We start from the raw sequence: 23,782 nt of genomic DNA, 5'->3' as shown, positions 1-23,782 counted from the left end.
AAACAGAATGCTTTTCCCCAAATCAATTATACCGTTAGGCAAAACATAAGGATTCATCTGCATAAATTTACTCCTGAGCAATGCCATCAGTTGGTTTACAAAATACCAGATAACATGTTTTTCAAAGGGAAGCCGGAAAGCTATGCAATGAATCAGTACCATAAAATCAACAGTTAATCTAACCAGCAAAAGGTCAATTGATCACCTATACTGGATTAAATGTACCACAGAAACAGGGAGTTGCCAAGATATTTACTGAGAATTCGTAACAAAGAAATTCTTATTTTATTATCAAAAGAACTACTGTGATAATAACAAGTGCCTCCAATTGTACTAGGTGCGCTAGTTATTGACAGCGTTTAGAAGCAGGAAAGATCAGATAATGCAGCAGGATAAAAAGTACGTTGTCCTCATTTTAGAGCTGACACACTGGCTTGGTCCTGCTCAGACAGAATCCCCGTTGCAGAGCCAGGAATTGAGTCTAGGATCAGTCCCAGGCCTGTGTTCTAGCCATAAAGCTTTCTTCCTCCAGCACAGAGAAGAAAATCAGAGAAGAAGCTGGAGGTTTGACAATTTTGAAGTAAAAAGCATTAATTACTAAGAACATTTCCATAAAAAAAAAAATTCAGGATGTTCCTAGAAGCAGCTATGCTCGTTAGCATACCCTTCACATTTGGAAGGGTAGGACTTTTTCAAGGAACAAGCTGAAGGAGTGCCAACTAAACTGCTGAACGCTTCCTTTTTCATCAACTCCGGCTGATATGGATGGGTGGGTTCATAGGTCATACGTCCTTCCTAATCATATCTAACATCACATAATAGGGCCAGCCAGCTTCCATTTCTCAGTTCTTGATTAAAGAAGCCATCAGTAGACTGAATTTCTTGTAGGGAAGCAGACAGTATTCAAAAGGAAATCAGTAGCAAACAAAACTTTTAAAGGGCCTCACTGCAGGAAAAAAAAAAAATTATACTATGCTTGTTAAATATCCCCTTTACTAAACAACAACAGAATCGAGTTCCAGTCTTGTTAACATTCTCATAACACTAACAGGTATGAGGAAGAACTACACACACAGTTATCTGAAAAACAAACTGAAACTGATCATAAACTTGCAAAGGAAAGAAAAGGCAGACTCAAAGTCCTGTTTTTATAGATGCAGGAAAAGTCTGTCTCCAGCCACTTCATTTCTCCTTGGAATGCAGCTGTGAGTTACTGTGGACTGAAATGCCAGAGAACAGTTGAAAAGCAAGTAGAAGTAAACAAATGCTACCTACCTGTATCATGTTTCCAGCATTTGCAAATTTGTGGTTTAATTTAAACACAGTATGTTGAAGGAAAAAAGAAAACACATGACCGTAGATTATCCTAAAATTATTCTTACAACAAAGTTCTGCCATCCTGGCATGAAACACTTTTAGCATCTTGAACAAGTGGCGGGCCTCAGAGGTGGTGTTTGCAAAGTTACCAGGACACCACTGGGAGCTATTTCTGAGCGCAGTTACGTGCACACATTTTGGCCTGGAATCTGACACACACCACACGATCCAGTGACTGTAGATTCAGATGCAACATCTGATCTAACTCAAAACAGATGCGATCTGGTTTTTCAGGGAAAAATTTATGAAAAAACACCGACAAACACTAGAAATGTCTGTGCTTTATATCTGAGGTTCTAGTAAATGCACAAAAGACTGACAGTCTGCGTAAGTTCAAAAGACAGAAGCCAAATCTACCCCAAATCTCTTAAATCCTCTCTCTTAAGAAATTATCAACCAGATCTCCATCCTTTTTGTTACTGTGAAACAGTTTTTAGAAATCTTACACTTTTTAAAAACACAGGGAAAGAACAAATCTTCACTGTTAATTTTAAACAAAACCAGAAAATATACAACCCACTTGTTTGAATATTAAATACCAAGTCAATTATCTTCATATACAGGGCTCACACAGCACTATAATTCTCTCTTCTACAAAAGAACAATAGCTGATATCACAAAAACTCCTAAAAAAGGTATCTGTCTACTACTAAACCTGCTGGACAAAACGTTTGTGATCCCACCATTCTACTTCTTACTAGCCTACCCAATTTTGCTAGGGACTTTCTCCTCCAATGTGGGAATGCATCTGCATGGAAGTTTTCCAAACTTCCCTCAGCAAGTTTGCCGACGACACCAAGCTGTGTGGTGCGGTCGACACGCTGGAGGGAAGGGATGCCATCCGCAGGGACCTTGACATGCCTGAGAGGTGGGCCTGTGCAAACCTCGTGAAGTTCAACAAGGCCAAGTGCAAGGTCCTGCACATGGGTCGGGGCAATCCCAAGCACAAATACAGGCTGGGGGATGAGTGCATTGAGAGCAGCCCTGCGGGGAAGGACTTGGAGCTATTGATGGAAGAAAAACTGAGCATGAGCTGTCAATGTGCGCTCGCAGCCCAGAAAGCAAATCACATTCCAGGCTGCATCAAAAGAAGTGTGGCCAGCAGGTCGAGGGAGGGGATTCTGCCCCTCTGCTCCGCTCTCGTGAGACCCCACCTGCAGTTCTGCGTCCAGCTCTGGGGCCCCCAGCATAGAAAGACATGGACCTGCTCGAGCAGGTCCAGAGGAGGGCCATGAAGATGATCAGAGGGCCGGAGCACCTCTCCTGTGAGGACAGGCTGAGAGAGTTGGGCTTGCTCAGCCTGGAGAAGAGAAGTTTCCAGGGAGACCTTATTGCAGCCTGCCAGTACTTAAAGGAGGCCTGCAGGAAAGATGGGGAGGGACTCTTTAACAGGGAGTCTAGTGATAGGATGAAAGGTAACAGTTTTAAACTGAAAGAGGGTAGATTTAAGTTAGATATTAGGAAAAAATTCTTTACTGTGAGGGTGGTGAGACACTGGAACAGGTTGCCCAGAGAGGCTGTGGATGCCCCATCCCTGGCAGTGTTCAAGGCCAGGTTGGATGGGGCTTGGAGCAACCTGGTCTAGTGGAAGGTGTCCCTGCCCATGGCAGGGGGGTTGGAACTCAATGATCTTTAAGGTCCCTTCCAACCCAAACCATCCTGTGATTTACCCCACATGGTAAATGAGCTCAGCTCAGCTCACTGCTCAGAGTGTGGAAAGAGGGACTGGGACCCACCTTTGGCTCTTTACTCTTCCTCCTGCCGGTACAGAGTGACTGCACGCAGTCTCACCCCAGCTCCTGGGGATGGAGGAGGGAAGACATGTAACAGGGATGGGTTGCAGGAGAGGACTAGGCTAAGCAGGTGACATGAACCATGCCCATGACTAATGCCAGCACTTCATTGTTTTGGAATCTCAAATTTAGCATTGTGATACCCCTGGTATGTTGGTTTACTTCTCTTTGCCACAAAGTTGTCTGGAGAAAGGAGCACTGGAAGAACTCAGCACTGCACACAGACCATTCCAAACTATGGGATAACCTGTGCTGCTGCTGCTTTCTCTGTCTTTCCAGATTTTATTTCAGGATATAGCAAACGTTATTAGACAGATCCTGTCTACTTTGAAATCCCCTTAGGTGACTTTGAGATGTCACTTTCTGGCACTGGTAAAGCTTAAAAGCAAACAATAAAACTGACCCAAACGCTAAGGGCTCACTAAATGCTGTCCATGAGGGATTGGGAGAGGAAAGACCAAGGGTGCAGCTACTGCTTTAGGTAAATGCAGCTCTGCAGTATCATCAGCAGCCTCACATAAGGTCACAGCCTAACAGCAGCTTTGAGAGCAGGAGGAAGAGTTTGTTTGCTGTCTAAATTTGCTGCTCTAACAGCTGCTTCTCCCTTTAGCAGAGGGCAGCAGGCAGCTGGGAAAGGTCTAAGGATCACACTCCAGATCACAGCCTGCGTGCTGGACCACAGCGTGACACACAAGAATCTGAAACAAAATCCAGTCTATCGCTGTGGAAAGTGCAACAGCTCTAATGAACACTGCATGGATTCATAAATGCTAGGCAAAGCAGAACTGATGTCTGCTTGGTCTCCGTATGTGCAAGCATGTCAGAATTGCTCAGTAACTGGCAAACATCTTCAAATGGCACAATGTTCACCTTCCTGTTCCTCTAAAGGAAGAAAACCTCCACATGGTTGAAATCCTTACAGTTAGTCGTGTTCTCCTCTCAAATACTTTGATGCAACACAGTATGTAGATACTGTAAATGAACAACATCCAGCTTTCATTTCACCAGAGAAATTGAGTTCTGCAGATAGAGAAACCAGGTATGTTATTTTGAAATAATGTAAATTTATTATTCCATAGTAAGTGCTCCTTACCACATGCCACGTTACAGACTAGCTTTTTAAAAGTAACAGACCAAAACTGGATAGATAGTCTTACCCCTTTGTGCTGATAAGCCTGAATACTGCACTCTTACATTCGCACAGGAAGTCTTGCCACAAAGCAGAATCTGGTCAATAACTGATCTTTTCATTTATCACAAACATTATTTACCATTGTTGATGCATGATTCAGTTCTCCGAAATAATTTCATCAGTAGGCATGTAGCCTTGAGAATCTTCCCACCCTATCAAAACAGATTTCATCTCTTTTCAAAACAACTAGAAGAGAGAAACCTAAAAGCCACTGTTCATAAAATAGAAGGTAACACCCATTTATTTCCTGTGTGTGGTGGAAAGCTGACACCAAACCTGGAAGCAGCTTCTTCTTTTTACAATTTGCATATACCCATGCTTAGAGTAGGTTATACAAAATGCATCAGTGACTTGTCTTTACGCTAGAAGCATTTAAATACCTACACAAAGATAGTTAATGTCAGTGTTGGAGTGTGGGCATGCAATGGTCTTAACTGTTTAACAGACTAGATAATTCTGTCAATCACTGGAGTGAAACAGCCTTATACAAGTTGCTCCTAAAGACAATTTGCTCAACCTAGTTTATCTTCAAACCCATATTCTTAAGAAAAGTAACAGTTACCATCAGAGCTATTCCAGTTCAACACGATTTGCTCTACATATATAAAAAGCATTGATTTATACAGAACAGGAAGCAGGCAGATATGGGAGAGACCATGGCAACTTCCACAGTATTATGAAGGTAAGGCAAAAGAAAATAACAGAGAAATAACTTCCAGCTTCCTCTGCAGATCTGGGAAAAACTTCTTTAACTGTCACACAGGACTGAATGGAGAAGAGCTAATTCAAAAGCTTGTGGTGAAACCTTGGCTCTGCTGAAGTCATGGCAAAACTCCCACACGGGCAAGGCTGGGATTTCATTCATGAAGCCTGACATTTGGGCTACAGATTCTGCATTCAATGGGAAGGTGCTGACAAAGGAGGAGAGGTTTTTCTGAGCAGCAAAGACTGCCCTGGATATATTCTTCTAGCTAACATACAGGAAGCGAATCACAGAGCCAGCAGTGATTTCCAGCACAAGAAAAGGATTTTAGGTGTACTCTCCAAACATACCTGTAAGTAATGTTTTCTACTAATAATGTATAGTCCACCATCTAGCACTTGTATCAGTCCATACTCAAGAACAGGCATGTTTAATCAACAATAATCAAAGGCCTGTGTAGGAAAAATGCTAATGTGCTGGAAGGAAGAGGAGAGGCTTTTGGTGTCTGAAGAAAGTATTTCTTAACATCAGTAAATCTTTTGCACAAAGCTTTGAGTACAGAAGGTTAAAATGTGAGACAATTTGCTTCCTCATTGTTGGTTATCTGCTCTTTACATGCCTTTTTTTTTTTTTCCTCCTTAAATAAAGTTGATAGCCAAACAGATATGTTTCAGACACAAAGTTCTTAGGAGGAGGAAGGGGAAATGAGCAATTTTCAAATTTTTGTGTCAGATCTTTTCACCCCCAACAATGAGTTTTACATAAGACCTTGAGCATGACTGGCTTTGGAAAAAGCACTCTGTCATCTAATACCAAGAACTCAGCTCTAAGACAACATGACCATTTCACATTTGTCAGTGCTGTGGAGGAAGTAACTCAAAGGACACTTGAAAAGGGGAACTTTTAAAGCAAGAGCCTGCACATGAAAACGTGTCAGAATGATCTAACTCCCCTTGCATTTCTCCCCCACTTTGGCATACACAGACTAGATGGTTTGGAGTATGCTGGCGTATTTTGATATTTATCAGAATGTCTCTGGATCTTTAACTACTTCACTGATTACGCACACACAAAGGGTGTTTGAGTTGCAAAGCTCAAACTTCACAAAACAGACTTGAACTATGCAGGGCTGAAGTTACTGTGAAAAAAATGAAGGGGAAAACTACTCAAAACAGGAAGGGCCTTTTAAAGATCGCATGTGCACTTGGGCTTAAATGCCACCGAGAACACATGGACCACTGAGAGCATCTGTCATCTACAGCCCCAGGCAAATATCTGAATCAGTTACTGTTGGGTAAATTTCTGCATGTGAAGGAAAGGCAAACATTCGTGGATCAAGAGAGATGTACACACAATAGCATTGCAATTTTTGCTTCCAGTCCTCAAAAAGCATGAGAATGAGAATATAGCAGGTCCTGAAAGACAAATGACTAGCAGAAAAAGAGATGCATCCCCTGGAAAGTGTGCAACATCATGCTCTTATTGACTTCAAACAGTCTAGAAAGTTGTGTCTTCTGTTGCTAGTTCCTCCCCTCCAGCTGAGGCTGCCTGATTGTTCGTAGTCTCTTTTGATGCAAAAGTTAAACCATTTTCAGTAATGGTTCAATTTCTGTTTTACTTCCCACTGAAACGTTTGAGCACCTGTGCTGTCACATACTGGGTATTTAGCTCTGGGCATGGTGACATCCCACTGAGGAGTAGGCAGGCTCCATCAGAAGATGGGAACTTAAAATTCCTTCAACTAAATCTACACAAACCCACCTGGTTACAGCTTCATACTTCCAGAACAAGTTTTCCAGTCTGGAAGTTAAGCCATGAATTATGCATTTAACAGCTGCTGTCAAGTTTCATTCTGCACTCTGTGTAATAAATCTTCCTGACAGCATTTAACATGTTTTAGTATATTTAAAATGGAAACATTCAGAAATCATGTCATTTCATATTTGTGTACCGAACACTAATACAGTTTTGATGGAGTTTAATAATTTGTTCTCCACAGAGGAGCTTGAAGTTAAACCACTTACAGCACAACAGTCTCATCACCCAGGTTATATCTAAACAGAATTCAGGGTATGTGTTGACAGAACTATAGCAGACTATGCAGTAAGTTACTTTCAAACTAGCAAGAGCAAAACCAGCCAGTAAGATCTTGGGACATTGATTTACCAACAGAATAAGAGCCTGTCAACCCCAAGGGGCAATTACAGTCCATTGCTGAATGACAGGGTGCTGTGTTCTGACAGCTACTGTTACCCACCCACTCAGATGCAGGGAAATTCAGGTGCACCTGATTATGCTGATTATCTCCGCTAGCTAGCTTGCTAGACCAAATGATGAACCAAAGCCACAAAGGGCACATGGGTGGGTAATGCCCAATCTGCATCCGCGGGCTGAGCAGCTGCACAGCACCTGTACTGCTTCGTGTGGGACTGTGCACCACATGGAACAGCATCAGCGGTGGTGAGATTACAGGCCTCTTAGCAGCTCTTCACCTAGATAGACAATGCCCCAATTTTTTCTTCAAGATGAGCAATCATGCCAGACTCCAGTACATCTTGCTGTCAAGCAATAAATAGATGTGGCATTAAAGCATCTGACAATAACGCTCACATCTGTGTAGGCCGACAATTAACATAGTCTTGTTGTCAGTAACATCCTCATCTGCCATAAAGTTTATCAAGTCATACTCTCACCTTGCACTCCTGACACTATAAAACATCTTTATAAGACATTAAGAATTAGGAAATGTTGGAAAAAACCATAAAACTGAAAGCAAAGCCTCAAGCTAAACACCTTGGCATCTATGTCTGATGGAGTTATACAACATGACCACTTATACTTTGATTTTTTTTTTTAAATATATAGGCTTATTTATTTTGTACAGCATTAAGAGTTATAGAAATCCACTCAAATTCCACTAACACTACAATTCTGTTTGTTTGTTGTATTATATGGCACTTGCAAAAAAAAGAGAGGAATCTCCACATCACATACTATTCCTTCTCTATGTATGAAGACAGAAAACAGTATGGCCATTTGAAAATTTGTACCATTTCTGGAACTTATACAAGTGAGGTCCAAACTACATCAAGAACAAAATTTTAAATTCTACTCATTAAACTTCAGATAGCTCAAAATACCAAAATATCAGAAAAGTTATTACCCTTAATTTCAAATCAGTCCTCCTCTTCTAAAAAATGAGGCCAAATGTGTCCTGTAACTGGGCATCTGAGAACCATGGCACCCAAGATAACTACTATTTCAATAATCCATTGATTTTTAAAGCTGGTTTTCAGTTTCTGACTGTGCTGATTTGGTCTGCTTAAAACCTGGGTATTTCAGGCTTTGCATACAGTAAAGAACAGTCCTATACAGGCTTACCACTGTCACTCAGTTTCTTTCATATCCTGGCCTAATGAATTAGAAATAATTAGAAACCTGGTCTCTTTGATAGTTTTGGGTGTTGTTTTTTTTTAATTCCTGACTCTAACTTGTATGACCTCAAGCAAGTCACATTCTTTCTGACACTTATTCTCACTGTATTCAAAAGCGTGGGAGTGACAGTAGCTTACCTCAATATGGTGCTCTGATGCATAACTAAATAGACATCAAGTGCTCTACAACATGGAAAATAGTATTAAGGTCACTGGCCGACAAAGCCAGAAGTAAGATGCAGGAGTTCCCTGGCACATGGCTCAATGTTTAATCCACTAGATTATGTGGCCAATGGGGACAACTGCTAGAATGATAAAACTGATATTTGGCACATTAAAATTGCTTTCTGACTACTAGTATTCGCATGATTCACTGCAATTGTTAACTACTTAAAATATCTTAAATTATTTTCCTTAAAATTGGAGAAAAACTGAATAACATTGCGTAAATACCTATCATTAACACGAATATTCTTTTTTCTTTTATAAATGAAAAAGCATTTAGAAAAAATACAACTGAGATACCACAAATGTGAAAAGACACAAACACAAAACACTCCTTCATTTGGCTGTCTTCACTTGCATAAGAATTCATACAAAATATTTACAAATCTGCTCCCACTACTATGGAAAACAAAGCCCTCTTGCAGACTCCTTAACATAAAGACTGTGGAACATCTAAGTAAATGGATAAAATCAGAGTGTTGTTCATATTTACGCTAGTTGTAATAAATGCTTATCATGGAGCCCAGAAACAGCTTTTAACAGTTGGGCTCTTAAAGATACAAACAGCGGAAGTGATAAACTGTACAAACAATTAGAGAGAACATGCTTTCCAGCAAACATCGTGCTCCTCGTGTCTCCAAAAGCTAGAGCTGCCTGCAAACCTTTCTGTTATGAATTTACAGCTTACATTACCAGTGGTGCCCTAGAAAGCATCCTGGTCTAAAAAGCTTCCACAAGCTCACTCTGTGTAAATACTGTAACAAAATAAACAATGCAGAAGCTTATCCAAATATTGGCTTTCTTCAGCTGATAAATTACAAAGGGAAAGTTTTCATATCCTGCAGGAAATTACCACTAAATCCATTGTTTTAAAATCACTATCATAAGAGGCTTTGGGGTAAGAAGAAAAGGAGACCAGGGTAAATAGAATAGACCCCTAAGTTAAAAGGCTGTTAAAAGCCTTTCCATCACCATTGGCATTGAAATGTGGCATTAAAGAAGATCAATATTTTACAAGAGAATGTTACAGACTGAACAGGCTGTCATGACGCTTTCTTTGCATCACATGCATAACCATGTATTATTTGTCTCTCCAAACAAACAGAAAACCTAACCTTGAATGTATTTTCACGTATGCTTCACTACACACAACCACGCTACACATTGGAACAAGTGTGTGTTTTAAGTGTTATTTTCTGACCTGCATTCAGACTGAAAAGCCAAGACATTACGTCCAACCCTACCACACAGCAGTATCTAAGCAGCATTTCCCCTTGTGTTTATTGGAGGCTGTTGCAGAGGTCATACATTCATGTCTGTGGCCTCCTAAGCAAATACTGTGGTTCAAAAGTGACCTGTAATATATACTTAGAGGAAAAAAAAAAAAAAGAAAAAGTAACTGATTTATATTGACTTGATATCCTGCTATACCATTTTAAATTTCTTGCTTTGTTATAGTGATTGTCTTCTCAAGACCTAATATTGTAATAGGAAACAGAATCTGCTTCAGAAGAGAGTAAGTACAATAAAGGAATCTCGCTGTGTACAAAAATCTGCAAAGTACCAAACCCTAAATGGAGCTGAAGTGATATAATTGTCAGCATTCCCATGGTTTGGAGCAGGGTCTAGAAATCTGGCAGGAAGTGTATTTTTCATCTGAGATGTACTTGTTGCCATTCCTGTGACAACCTGCCTACATAGTTATTTAAAACACTACCTGCAAATACTGTTTTCAAGCTGGCTCTGCTCCCTGAGGAATCAACAGTTATTTATATGGTTTTGAAGTTATTTGATACTTGAGATAACCACACCCCTCCCTGTATCGGTGACCCTGATAGTTCACATAGTTTTAATTATTTCTGTAGGCAGAATCCTGGCCCCATTGATTTATGCACACTTGTAACTCACCCTACACACACAAGTTGCAAATGTCACTGAAACCTAAACCATACTAATGAGCAGTGCTTCCTTCTTCTAGGGAAGCAACACATCTGTCCTAGAGCCACAGAACCCATAAAGCTGCCATGGTCCTGTTACAAGTACTCCTTTGCCAAGATAATCTCACCTGTACTTCTGAATCAGCATCAACATGCTGGAGTTGAAACCAGGTGTCTCTGTTATGATACTTCTGCAGATCTTCTTTCTGTATAGCTACCTTTCCTGGAAATAAAACAAACCAGAAGCACAGTTTAAGACATGCTATAGCTCCCCTGAAGCACATTTCCATCATAAGCAATTTTTAAAACAATGATTTAAGGACTGTCCTATTCAAGAAAGGCTTCAGAGCAAGGAAAGATTTCTTCAGGGCATACGTCTTTACACAATACAGAGTTCCTTCTGATGAGCAGCTTTTTCCACTTCATATTGTGAAAGACTTTAAAATTCCTAACGTCATACTCACCTAACAGACTGAAGCACTGGGCTCTGTGGATAAAGCTTGTAAGTATGCTTACAGTGAAAACATCATTATTACTTCTTTGACATGACAATTAAACTTGTGAGAGGAAAAGCTCGAAAATTGTTGGAGAGAGATTTGAGGCAGATGTCTATAACAATCCCAAAAAAAAGCTCCATGCACAGGGTTATTGCTAACAATATTTTAGGATGAGGCTTTTCACTACATAGTTTTGCAGGAGAAGGGCAGCAACTAGAGACGTCAAGTCACAGCAGATTCCCAGATCTGCATTTTGAGGCCCTGTTGACCTACTTCCCTCCCTCAAGTCTTGCAGTTTTTGTATTCCGCAACCCAGAGGCACCCAAGTACTACCCCTTGACTGTATACAGAAGAAAAAAACCCCAAACCACTGTAGAGCTTTTCCCCTTACCTTTTTACCCCCCTCTTACCCCTATGAAATTAGCTGGTTTGGTAGTTATGACCACAGCAACCAGTTCCATGCTGTGAACTAATGTACATGCACGCTAAGGGCTAAAATATATGTAAAGCTGAAACTCTTATCTTGCCCAGTCTCTCAAGGCATTATGTAAAGCACTCTCTGAGGGGCAATGAAACTTTTTCCAAGCATCTTTCTTTGTATATACAAAGCAGAGCATGGCATGCCTGAGGAGCACGTGATCCTCAGAAAGCAGCTTTGGGCTGGGTGGTTCCCCAGGCACTCAGCAAAGCAGCATATTCAAAATGAAAGAATCCAGGACAGTCAGAGATGTTCATGAGGCTTGAGAAAGCTGGTTTTTGGCAATGTGGTTTGGTAGCAGACTTTCTCTGCTAGAGTTGCTTGCATACAGTTTGCAGCCATTGCTTTGCTACAGAAACACGGACTTTCTTTAACCAAATCCTGCTAGATAAAACACACTGATGAACAGAGTCTTAGTGGGAGAGAAATTTCCAAGGCTTCCCAAACCCATGCAGTTTGGCCAGAGGTCAGTAATACATTACCCCAGCAAATGTTAACAGAACATATTTACAAAAAAAAAATTCCATACAATGGAAGACTACAAAAACAGCAAATACAAAGCATTCTCCCTTCTGAAATCGAAAAGCTTATGGAAGTCCCAGCAGTAAGTTATTACACCCCTCAAATTTTGGCCTTTTCCTTTAGCTGTTGTCAGATGGCTCCACCCAGCCCTCCTGTACGCTGGGCTGCTCCATGCACCCTGCTGCAGCTGCATTCTTCTGTCACCCTCGGGCTGCTTCTGGTGACAGCTTCCAGATTTCCAGTCCCGGTTTCTAAACTACTCTGCCATCCTTCCAAAACTGCCCTCCATAGTATCCGCCAGGGTTTCTGCTCTAGCTTCCACAGCGCAAGTCTTGCTCATTCTGCCCTCAGCACTCTCCTCCCCCTGCTTGTCCTTTAGAGATTACCAGATCCATCTCCTGGCAAACATTAAACTAGAGATTAACAAGGCAGATTCATTACCAGGCTCTTTATTGGATATGCAAACGACTTGAAACTTCTTAGAAAAGCAATAATTAAATTACACAAACCTAAAAATAATATGGCAAAAAGGGTAAATAAGACAACTGAACTGCGCTGAACAGAGGACACCAAGCTACACTGCTGAGAATCTGTGATGATTGCTGTGTATTTTCAAAGCTTCTACTTTTATTCTTCAACCACAGCAGTTTGTGGGCAGCCTAGTTTCTCTAAAACATTTTGAGAGGAATTCATTTAAACATGTGACCTTCCAATAATTGCTTTGGTCCTCACTTGAAATGGTTTACTTTCACTGCTTTCTATCCTCACTGTACCCTTTAATCTCTTGCAGAAATCCTCCACCTGACTACAGTGTGTCATGCACTTCCCAAACACCATTGCCCGTAATCAGTCTCACTCACAGTCACCTCACATGCAGGCAATGTCCTTGCAGAAAACTCAAGGACGATTTCAGCAACATCTGCACCTGTATGTAGTATAAATGGTGTTACCACTGTCCCCTCTTTCAGCAGGGAGTTCCACTGCTCTCTACATCAAGGATGGCAACATAACCCAGATGGGCCTGACTGCACTGTCAGTACATAATTGCAGCAAAGTGTTTGGAGGCAATGGTACTTGCCTCCAGCTCCGAGAGGGTTAACATGGTGGTACAGTTGTTTTCATTAGGAAACTGTTTGAACAGCACTGTTTGCTCTGCACACAACAAGTCTTATTAATGAGTGAAACTTATTGACTGGACTGGCTACAATCCAAGGTTTTTCACTGCATACCAAATATCTACTAGGAGGAAAAAAAAAGGGGGGGCGGAAGGGAGAATAAAAAACCAGGACCTACGCTTTGGCTAGTCTAAACATATACAGAGGTGTACACTGATCAGGCAGATCGTTTGATCTGCCCCATTAAACAATTCTCTGTGTACAGGAGTGCCCTGCACAATTTCTGTTCATAACTTCACCAGCACCGGCCATGTCCATACGTTCACCCAAGCCACCCTCCTCCTCCTCCTCCTCACCAGGCCCGCGTAAGCCACAGTGCAGGTGCTGAGCACAGTCAGGTCCTGTCCTCCTCTATACAGTCACTGCTCTGCCACCAGCTGATCTACGTCTGACCTGGTTCAAACAACTTCTAGCCTCACCAGAACTAGGTTAAATCTAGGCCAACAATCACAAGTTGTTGGCACCTGTCAATCGACTGGACACTATGTGATAAGGGCCTACAACTCTCCTTGAAGATAAACCTGACACACAAGGTCAGAAAGCTTTACCACCACTTGTTTACAGGACATGTGGTTCTTCAGCGTTCTCCCAAACTCGAGCCCATTGTCCCGTGCTCTTTCTCAAGGCTTGGGTGGCTGCCAGGCAGCAGGGAGAGACTCCAAAACTTGCACCTGAGGCACCCGGCCACTCCTGCTTGTTTACTCAGAGCCGCCCCAGGCTGCAGAGAGACTGGGTCTGTTTAAGCTTTTAGAAACTGTATGGGAGGAGGCAGGAAACAGCAGAGCATGCCGAACAGTAAAGGTGTCATTTCAAACCTTAGTCAACTCTACATTTTAAGAAGTTAGATTCTCAGCAACAAGACCAGCAACGATGAGGTAAAAAACCTTCTCATCTGAACTGACTTCCTTCCAAAGTCTGACATTCACCAGGACCTCACGTTTGGGGAGAGCATAGAAACCCCACACACTCCTGCATGTTTTCCACCCATATGGCAGTAATTTCCCTATGTCCTGCAGTTCAGACCAAACAGATCTTCACTAGCACATTTAAATCCTAAGCCCCGTGTTCAAAACAAAGATGAGACATGCCCTACCTGACCCCCTCCTTCTGTGAATCTCTCTTTAGGGAAAAGCAATCTACCAACAACCTATTATTTCAAACATGCAGCCAGCTCACGGATGAAGTTACCACCCAGGCCCTGGATAGTCCTAAGGGTGCAAATTCCACTTTACGATCCCTGATGTTCAAAGTGATTTAAGAGTCTCCTACCTTCCCCACCCATGCACCCCTGTCCTTGTAGCAGGCTGTACTGAAACTGTTGAGGGATCAAAACTAAAAAAACACTGAACAATGAAAATAAACATTCTGGGGGAGGAGAAAGGAAGAAGAAATAAGTTTCAGGGGTCACGTGTGGGTGCTGTTGGCATTTTCAACACACAGATCATTTCAACTGACCTGTTTTATGGCTTCCCCACTCAAGAGTCACATTAACACAGATGGAAGATAGAAGATAGTAGAATGTCAACAGAGATGGGTAGGGATTTCTGGCTTCACCGCTTTGGAAAGTGTTTGTGGAAGCACTGCGCCCTCAGTGCCTGTCCCTCACTGGAGTTTCAAAAGCTCTTCCCAGGCAAGTCAATGCAGCCCATTAGCTTGTCCCTGGACACGCCTGGGCTTGTCAATTCAGCATCTAACGTTTCCGTACAAAGACTAATAGACTTGATAATTTGGCTCAGGCATTCTCCATCTAGTCACAACTACCTTCTGTCTGGATTACCTGTTGGTGACAAAAGGATTAGACGCTAGTTTGAGGATTACATCTCACCTTTTAATACTCATTTGCCACTTTGTAGAGTGCTTACCTCACAGCTGAGATACCTGAATATTTATGTCAGATGCTAGATTAGCAGAAGACATATTCCTTTACCGAAGAAGAAGTCAAGACAGCAACAGGACAGGAGTTTGTAATTTTAAAAGGGCAGAAGGCTCTACCTGAAAAGTGATCCAACAGTTATTTTACAGAACCCTAAAAGCAGAGCATTTCAGGAGCTCTGGTATCTTCTCTTTAGGTTATCTTTATCTTGGAATACTTGCATAGTGAAAACCACAGAACCTTGCATATTGCTGCCAAGTGAGCTGAAGCACTATAACGTAATATTTTTAATACAATGTCCTCCATTAACACCGACTGCAGTATAGTTAATTTACAGCAAAGGGTTAGGTCTGAGTCACATGTTAAAAGGCCCCAAACGCCTAATTAATTCAATCTTCTCTCAGCTCTGAGCAGAGACTACTTTGCCTCCTATGTGCTGCAATATTAGGCAGTAAGAGGATCTGGAAGCTAGTTCAGGAGTTGCTTCATGCTAGTATATTAAGTGCACAGACACTGTTATCAGTGAATTCATTTAAAATAACTGATATGAAGATGCGCAAGGATAGTCACTTTCAATAGCTGGAAAGATGAAGGACAAATCAGAATCAATTTTAATCAACATTTTAGGCTGTGAAAGCCTTATGAAGCTTTAATTACCTTGAAATCTCCAACCAAGAAACACTGCTGCTATTCCAGACTACCTGGAATTTTATAATTATATGTATGAAAGATTATTTGTCAAAGTACAGAAACTTTGCAAGACAAAAAGAGCTAGACCCCTGCCTTGTTCAAGAACCAAATTCACTCACCCCTGCCATAACACAGAAAAAGATCGAAACAAGTGATCTTCCTACTTGAAGATTAGAAAGATAAGGATGAGAATTAGGAGCAACATAAGGCTTCAGAGCCTTAGAAGCAGCAGAATGGCCCCCTCCAGATCCTGTGCAGTGCACCATGAAGCATAACACTACTAGACCATCTGCTACCATAGGTAAGAATTAGTAGCGATAATGGCAGAACACTTCCAGCACAGCAGTGGTGCATCCTACACCACTACTGATGTGTACTATATTCACGACCCCAGTTTTGTTTGGTTTTTGAATAACTAGTCCAAATATAATATCACTTATGAAACCCATTTTTCTCCCTTGTAGGATTTATCTTGGATAATAATGCAGAGGAAAATAGGATGTTGATGACATAGCTTCTATCCTTCAAAGAAGCAAGCTGCAGCATTGCATGGACTATCCTCTGTCAGGGTAGTTTTGCTGGCCACAATCCTAAAGATCTCACCTGGCTTACACCACAATTTCTACTCTCCCTTCCTGTTAAAAAACAAACGAAACAAAACAAAAAAACCCTACTCAACCACACCTCTGGTATCAATTCTCTGCCAGATGCTCTCTCGGCCCTTAAAACGTCCATACATTTGAGAAGGGCAGTATAGCCCATGGCTAGTTGCCACAGGAGAGCAGTCCTAAAATCTGGACTTGCAGTCCCTGTTGTCTGCCTTACAGTAGGCACCAAGACCCTGAGCATGCTGCCTGCACTGAACAACTGCAGAAAATACAGAAAGCCCAGCTCAAACTATAGCAGTCAGAGATAAGCTGGGAGGACGGATCTATGGTGATATTCCAGATACAGATAGCATTAACACGGTCATTTGGTAAGGAGGAGGGTTGCATAAAAGGACAGTCGAGGTTCTAGCACATCACGCTCAGTAGTTTTGTTTATAATATGTATACTTGTAGGAGAAAAAAGGAAAAATACATATTTTTGAAAGCTCAACTTTGTTTTCCTGCTTTTGTGACCATCTGTTATGTTAAAAGATATCGTGAGTGCATCCTAACAACTTATTCTATGCAGAAAGTATTTATTTTAGGCTTTCTATGCAACCGTAGAGAATCTTCTCAGGATAATTCTAGTCTATAGCTTCTCAAAACTTGTCATTGTGGGACAGAGTCATCTGTTTCCTTTATTTCATTAGTAGCTATATTTATACTATACTGAGTAGCTATTATTCCCATGTCATCCAACAGCACATCACGGAAACAGTAAACCAAGTTGTGACTGCTGCCTAAGCCACGGTCAGGGTAGAAGAAACAGAGGAACGCAATTTTCTATTAAAATCCTGATTTCTATTTCACGCTGTATTGGAAGATCTTTCCTCCACTTAGCTAGCAAGAAACAAAATTTAGCAGGGATGATTCTTTTTCAAATTTTCTTTTAAACCAATAAAATAATCAAAAGGTGATGCTTCAGCTGTATTTGGCAACAGCTACCTAATAACGGCAGACAGTTTGCTTGGATGTTCGGTAATAAGTGGTAGCAACTCCGCAGACACACCTCCTCAGCTTTGGAAACAGTCATTAACAAAGGCACAGTCACCTCAAACAACTTTCAATTCCAGGGTGTTTTCATTCTGTGAAAGTGTCCATGAGCTATGATTTAGTTTCATCTCCTTCAGTCCAGAGCAGCTAAATTTAGCTACCTCCAAAGGTAAATTTGCTTTATTGCCTTACTTTGCTTCAGCTCATCTAGTGTTAAGCAGGAAGACAGTTACAACCTGCCAGAATATAATGTCCACAAGAGTTTAAATTTGTTGCAGAACACACCTAATAACCTCTCTGAGGGTGACCTACAGCAGTTAAGTTATAGTAAATGTAATTAACAGAATCACTCGCTAGTCTTCTCCCCGCTGGCTTTCTGCTCCTTCATTGAAGAGCTTAGGCATTTCACGTGCTTTATTCAGTACCATTCCATCCCCATCAGCACGGCAACCAAGCCTCCCCCTCAGTCAGGACTACCACAAACTTACAGAGGAAAGTTCTTACTCCCCAATGCAGTATAAGGGCCAAGATCAGATTTACTCTTCCCCCTCAGAACTTCACAGGGGGTGCATTGTGCTCTCTTCAGGTTCCTGCTTAACATAGATGTTAGCAAGTCAGTTACAAGCATCTGTTACCAAAACAAATGAAGTGCTGGGGTGAAAAAAAAAACACCCAAACATCATTTGTGATTTAAATAGAAGGTAAATAATTGTGTACTTGTCACCTGAAGGGCATATGATATTAACTATTCTCTCAGCACAGTGCTAAATGACTTGGTGTGGCACATTTCCTCTTTAACTGATCTATATGTTCAAGGTCACAGCCTGGCAGCCTAAACTGTTCACTACACACCTAGGAGAATACCAGCTCGGGGCATATTGTGGAGACAGTTTTCTTCACTAAATCTAGCTCAGTTAAAGGGTGAGAAAAGCCTTCTGTCCCACTGTATTGGCACAGTTTGCCTCATTTAGTTTTCAGCTTTTTAGAAAAATTGAATATCAAAACATAATCATTAAAGAACATATATTTATATCTGCCTTACTTAGCAGCACTACTATCCTAATATTCCTTCTACTGCATCCAGCCAGAGGTATCTTTTTCCCATTACTACTGGAGGGGTACCAATTGACAGTTTTTCAAGTTAATCCCCCCTCCTAACATCTTTCTCATTGTAACAACTAGATGGAAATAGCTATCCTATGTATTATTGTTCCATCAAATTGGTCTACTAGTCCTATTTGATCATTTGGAAACAAACAAACGAATCTAACTTTAAATGGAATTTACCATTACTTTCAGTAGTACATTTCCTACTCAAATCATCTCAACATACTATAAATAATCGGTATATAAATTCTAGCCAGTAACAGTCAAGACACAATATCAATTAAACACCTTAAGACTAGTTTACTTTCACAGTAACTGTGTATTTGCTACATTTTATCTAAAAAAGACAAATCGTCTTTCAGATCCAGAGCTCTGCATTTTCTTCATTATATCTACATTTCAACTGACATCCAAGATTCTTCCAAGACACAGTTGTTGAAGAGTTCTATCTGTTTAGCTAACAAAATCCTAGATGACTTAGCAAATTATGATTAGGAAAATGCAAATGTAATAAACAAACATGCAAACTCAAAGATATCTTTATCTGCACAATCCTCCCATCCTGTATGTCAAAATACTACAGTATGTTCCAAAACATATCTGCTACACATGTGTTCCAGTTTCTGAAATTTGTTTGGTTCTCCTCGGAAGTTTCTGTCAGAGGTTTCAGGGGGTTCTTATTTTTCATTTTCTTGCTCCCACTCCTTCCGCTTTTGGTGGCTTGAGCATTCTCATGTGTCACATATTGAGCTGCGTTTCAGATGTTAAAGAATTTGCCATCACAAAACTTGTACTTCATATGTGAATAAATAAAAGCATGCCTACTCTGAGCTCCAGTCACCCTGGAAATCAATATTGTAACACCAAGAGAAAGTTCTGGCAATACTAAATAGTGATTCAAAAGGAACTCTGCTAGCCAACCAATTTAAAAAAATAGCTATTTGCCAAATTCTCACCATTTTGACACACATGCACTCTGTTCTCTCTGTCTCAAAACCCCCGCCAAACCAGCCAAACAATCAATGCAAACAGAGGTCTTAAACATACCAGATCACACAGGAAACCCAGGCAAATTCACAAGCTCAGTAACATCTGAGCTTAAAATTACATCTCTCTGGATGGAACACACAAACTCCAACTCCCTTCTCTGAGAAAGTTCATTGCTGGATAAGCACGGGAAACCACATTTTCTTCAGCAGAAGTGTCTCATGATGACATAATATAACAAGCGATCTCTGTAATGCAAACAAAGGGCCCCTAATTTACAGAATTTGGCGCTTCAGTGGAAAAGAGCTTATTCTAGCACTACTCTGACCAAACTTTTTCAGTAGGGACCTCTTCCAAACCTCCCTTGCTCAAGGCTCTTCAAGGAAAGGTCTCTTAAGACTGAGATGAAGATACACATAGAGCAACTATTCCTTTTAAATATTACAGACTTTGTTCCAATGAAAGAGTTCCCTTTCTTAAAAAAACTCCACTGTTTAGCTTTGTTGCTGCTGATTCCTGTTCAGTAGGAACTACTGAAAATAACCACATGCAGTTACTCCAGAGCACTGTTCTCCTTCCAGAACATTTTCCTATTACAAGCAGAACTTAGAGTTAGTATCAAAGTGACAGTAATTCTGGATTTTTTTCTTCTCTCCATTGCTATTTACCACACTTCCACATCTTTGAAATGCTCTTCCAAATATGCCTGTGACAAGGAGGGAGAGGAACAAAGCAAGGAAGAGGGGACAAAACTCAGACTATAACAGCTAATATGCACTGTAAAATCTCGATGTAGACAGGTAACACTGGAGGGTTTGACTTTTAGTGCTACATCAGTATAGTAACACACCAGACTGCCCACCTATGGATTCTGCAAAGCATACAGAAGTCAACATTGCCTTCTCCTGAAGGAGTAATGAAAAATAGAAACCTGATCAATCATTCAAGCATCCAAACAAAAGTCTCTTTATATCTTCTGCCAGTCCTTCTTTTTCACAAACTGCTCCCAGTACCTTTAAGACAAGATTACTCCAGCAGCTCCTGAAGAATTCCCCTCCAATGTCAGAGCTTGATTATTAAAACAGGAACTTAGGAAACATGGAGAAAAGGAAATAATTTGCACTTCTCTATCTGCAATCTCATGGGTCTGGCTTGTGTTAAGTGTTCAGAGACCCTTGCTCCAAAAGAGGGAGCAAAGCCCTGAGCAAGAAAAATTCCAGTCCATGGCCTGTTCATGGGTCACTGCAGCTGCAGAAAACCAGTGACACACAGGAGATCAGATGAGGCAGTTTCAACAATGAAAAACTCATCAGTTGAAAGAAAGGTATTACTTTTGCGTGACAAGGGGAAACTAGAGATTAGAGAGACCAAAAAGCTTTCCAAAAGCTCACTCAAAAAATCAGAAACTGACCCCCTCCTCCCAAGGATGCTAGATTGCTAGATGCTATACACATATGAGCTCAGTTAGGGACATAAAAAGAATGGCAACCCAGTTTCCTAGCTCATATGTAAAACAGTAATTAAAGAAAAAGCTAGCGACTGCACGATAAAAAAGTGTAATGTAAAGATACATAGGAAGAGATCTGCACCACCACCCCGTGCACTTTAACATAACGCACTTCACAGCATTATACAAACTGTTGCTCAACATCAGACAACTTCCTCATGACAAGCTCTGTCAAGACATATACACCTCATTGATAGCTATAGTCATGTTATACTGGAATTAGAAAAATGGTAGTCATACACAACTTATTTCAAAAATAAGAGATGAAAAACTGAAAAAAAATCCAAACAGTTAAAATGACTTAAAGTGGAAAGTGTTCCCCTCAATAACAACTAGGCTTTTACAAGATTTTTATCCCTGAAGAGATAAATAGAGTGTCATACAATTTGCTGCAGGTGAAATACATAGCAAATAATATCTGGAAAAGCAGAGGTCTTACAGAGCTATTCTGTAGGCAACAGCTTGCTCCGATACTCTCTATAAAATTCTGTCATCATTGTACTGTGGGTAACTATGACCAGTAGCTATTACTCTGCATGTCATTATGGTAGTCATAGTTTAACAATACTGCATGCAGGTAAGTATAATGAGTCCTGGAAAACTGCAAGACTAAAGGCCTTGCATTTTGAAAAAAATGCAGTAACAAATGATATTGCCAACATTTAGGCGATAAAGCATTGTTTATTTCAGTTAAACTGCAATCCGCATTTACTATCATAACGGACAGCATTTATTTCCCATCCTCTTTTATAATATGTAATACTGAAGGCATTTTTGTCACTTGATAAAAAAGGACAATACTGAGCAGTACTTACCACTGTCATCATCAGTCCTATCAAGACCCCAACTCATAAGACTACATACGATCTAACAGTTAAAATCCAAGAGAAGTAAGCTGTAAAGAAAACAATAATTTATGAACACATACCTATGATGGAATCCCTTCGAAAAACATCTCTGTCAAAAATATAAAATGACAGATGGCGAAAGGTCCGAGGAATTTCACAGTAAAAGTCTTCTCCATAGAAGGGGCTGGGTAAACAAACAAAAAAAAACATACACAAACACACACACACAGAAAAAAAAGAAATTAGTGTTGGTATCCTGGAGGAGCCAGCATGTTTATACTTCATACCCAGAATATCACTCTGGACTCTGATGGTCTTTCCTGCCCATGAATGTGCACCTTCAAGCACTGTTCCACTTTGACTCTTCCCAACTAGCTTAAATACCCACAGAACAAGATTTCTTAATGTGCAAAATGAACAGATACTTCTTTTTACCTGGAAAACAAGTATCCCTAAACAAAGAGGGCAGAGACCACATTATCTGTTTTACATACAGTGCCTTGAAGGGTGGCGGGACGCCCCTGCTGCCACACTATGCTTACAACAGACCATTACGACAGAGATCACAAAACCATACTCATGAACATAAGCAAAATACAGCATGGTTCACGGTACATATATATATATATTATATATATTTCATTTATTTTTTTTTTTGAAAAGGAGTTAGTTCATTTAAAATAAAATGCCTACAGCCATTGTCTCTTTTCTCATCCCCTGCAAAGTTTCTTATTTAAAGTCAGATTCAGGCAACTGATGGTAACTAAGCCTTGGAGCTGGCACAATGCATGTTACCTGATAACACTGCATATCTGTCTATTTTTGCTTAGTGGAATTGTATAGAATAAGTTCTTCTGCAGTAAGACCAGATTTAAAAAAAATAAATACTATCTCAGCATGAAAAGCTCTAGAGACTTAAGGGGCTTTCTTTGGATCCTACCAATTTAAATGGGAAATAACAACAACAACAAAAAAAACAAACCTCAGATACCTAATAGCAACTCTTTCTGTTTCTCTCTATCCAACTATATGGTTAAGGATTTACTCCTAAGAACTATAAGCATATATCAACATTATTTATTCATTCACAGGTCTACCATTTTACACAGACTTTTCATTCCAAGTCACTCGTGCTTCAGTAGATCTAAATGAGTGGATGCAACTTGAGTCATATGGACAAATACAGCAAGCATTGCAGATGTAGACTTAAAAATAAATCTAATTCCAACAGGCCAAAAGCCAGCAGTTTTTTTTTCTTCCCCTTTTATACACAGACCTGCTTATTGTCTTGGCTAAGCACAAAAATGGGAAACAATTGTGCTGTAGTTTTAATCGTTATTAAAGGCTTTTTATGTTAGAAAATTAGATATCAAAAAAATATTAATAGTTCCTTGCATTAACTTCAAATTTTTCAGCATTTTGTCAGGAGAGGTCATTCTCTTGGCTTCTTTCAGGATATTTTACATTACCATACACTTTTGCATGTATTTCTGCCTACAGTAAAAATACACTCCTCCAGAATTGCCACATTCCCTCAAGAGGCAGCTGACAAGTCTCACTCAAAACACACAGGCACTGCAAATTAGCTAACCACTCTGTGTTTGAAGGGAATATGCCACATTAATTTCATGAAGCCCAGAGACATCGCTCAATATTCAGTAAGAACATTATTTAAGTCGCTACTCCACCAGCCACATGGAAGAACACATATTGGATAAACAACAAAGCCCAAGGCATGCCCACAGGTTAAACTTCCACCACTGAAATGGTTTCCCATTCCTTGAAATAAATGCATCC

The 23,782-nt window shown here is 40.5% G+C and overlaps 1 protein-coding gene across 4 annotated transcripts in view; it reads right to left on the bottom strand.

The window, feature by feature from the left end:
* RASA3 (RAS p21 protein activator 3) overlaps positions 1-23,782 on the bottom strand; it is a 134,095-nt gene that overhangs the window by 60,533 nt on the left and 49,780 nt on the right. For all 4 annotated transcript variants that reach the window (XM_069770191.1, XM_069770193.1, XM_069770192.1 and 1 more), the window contains exons 3-4: positions 22,066-22,169; positions 10,790-10,884 (exon numbers count right to left, since the gene is read on the bottom strand). In XM_069770191.1, coding sequence (XP_069626292.1) covers positions 10,790-10,884; positions 22,066-22,169 — 199 coding nt within the window. The remainder of the gene's footprint in view (positions 1-10,789; positions 10,885-22,065; positions 22,170-23,782) is intronic.

Source organism: Haliaeetus albicilla, chromosome 25, assembly GCF_947461875.1.
Source record: "Haliaeetus albicilla chromosome 25, bHalAlb1.1, whole genome shotgun sequence".
NCBI classification, from domain to species: Eukaryota; Metazoa; Chordata; class Aves; order Accipitriformes; family Accipitridae; genus Haliaeetus; species Haliaeetus albicilla.
The sequence above is the reverse complement of the archived record's forward strand: the minus strand, read 5'-3'. Positions and strand labels throughout refer to the sequence as shown.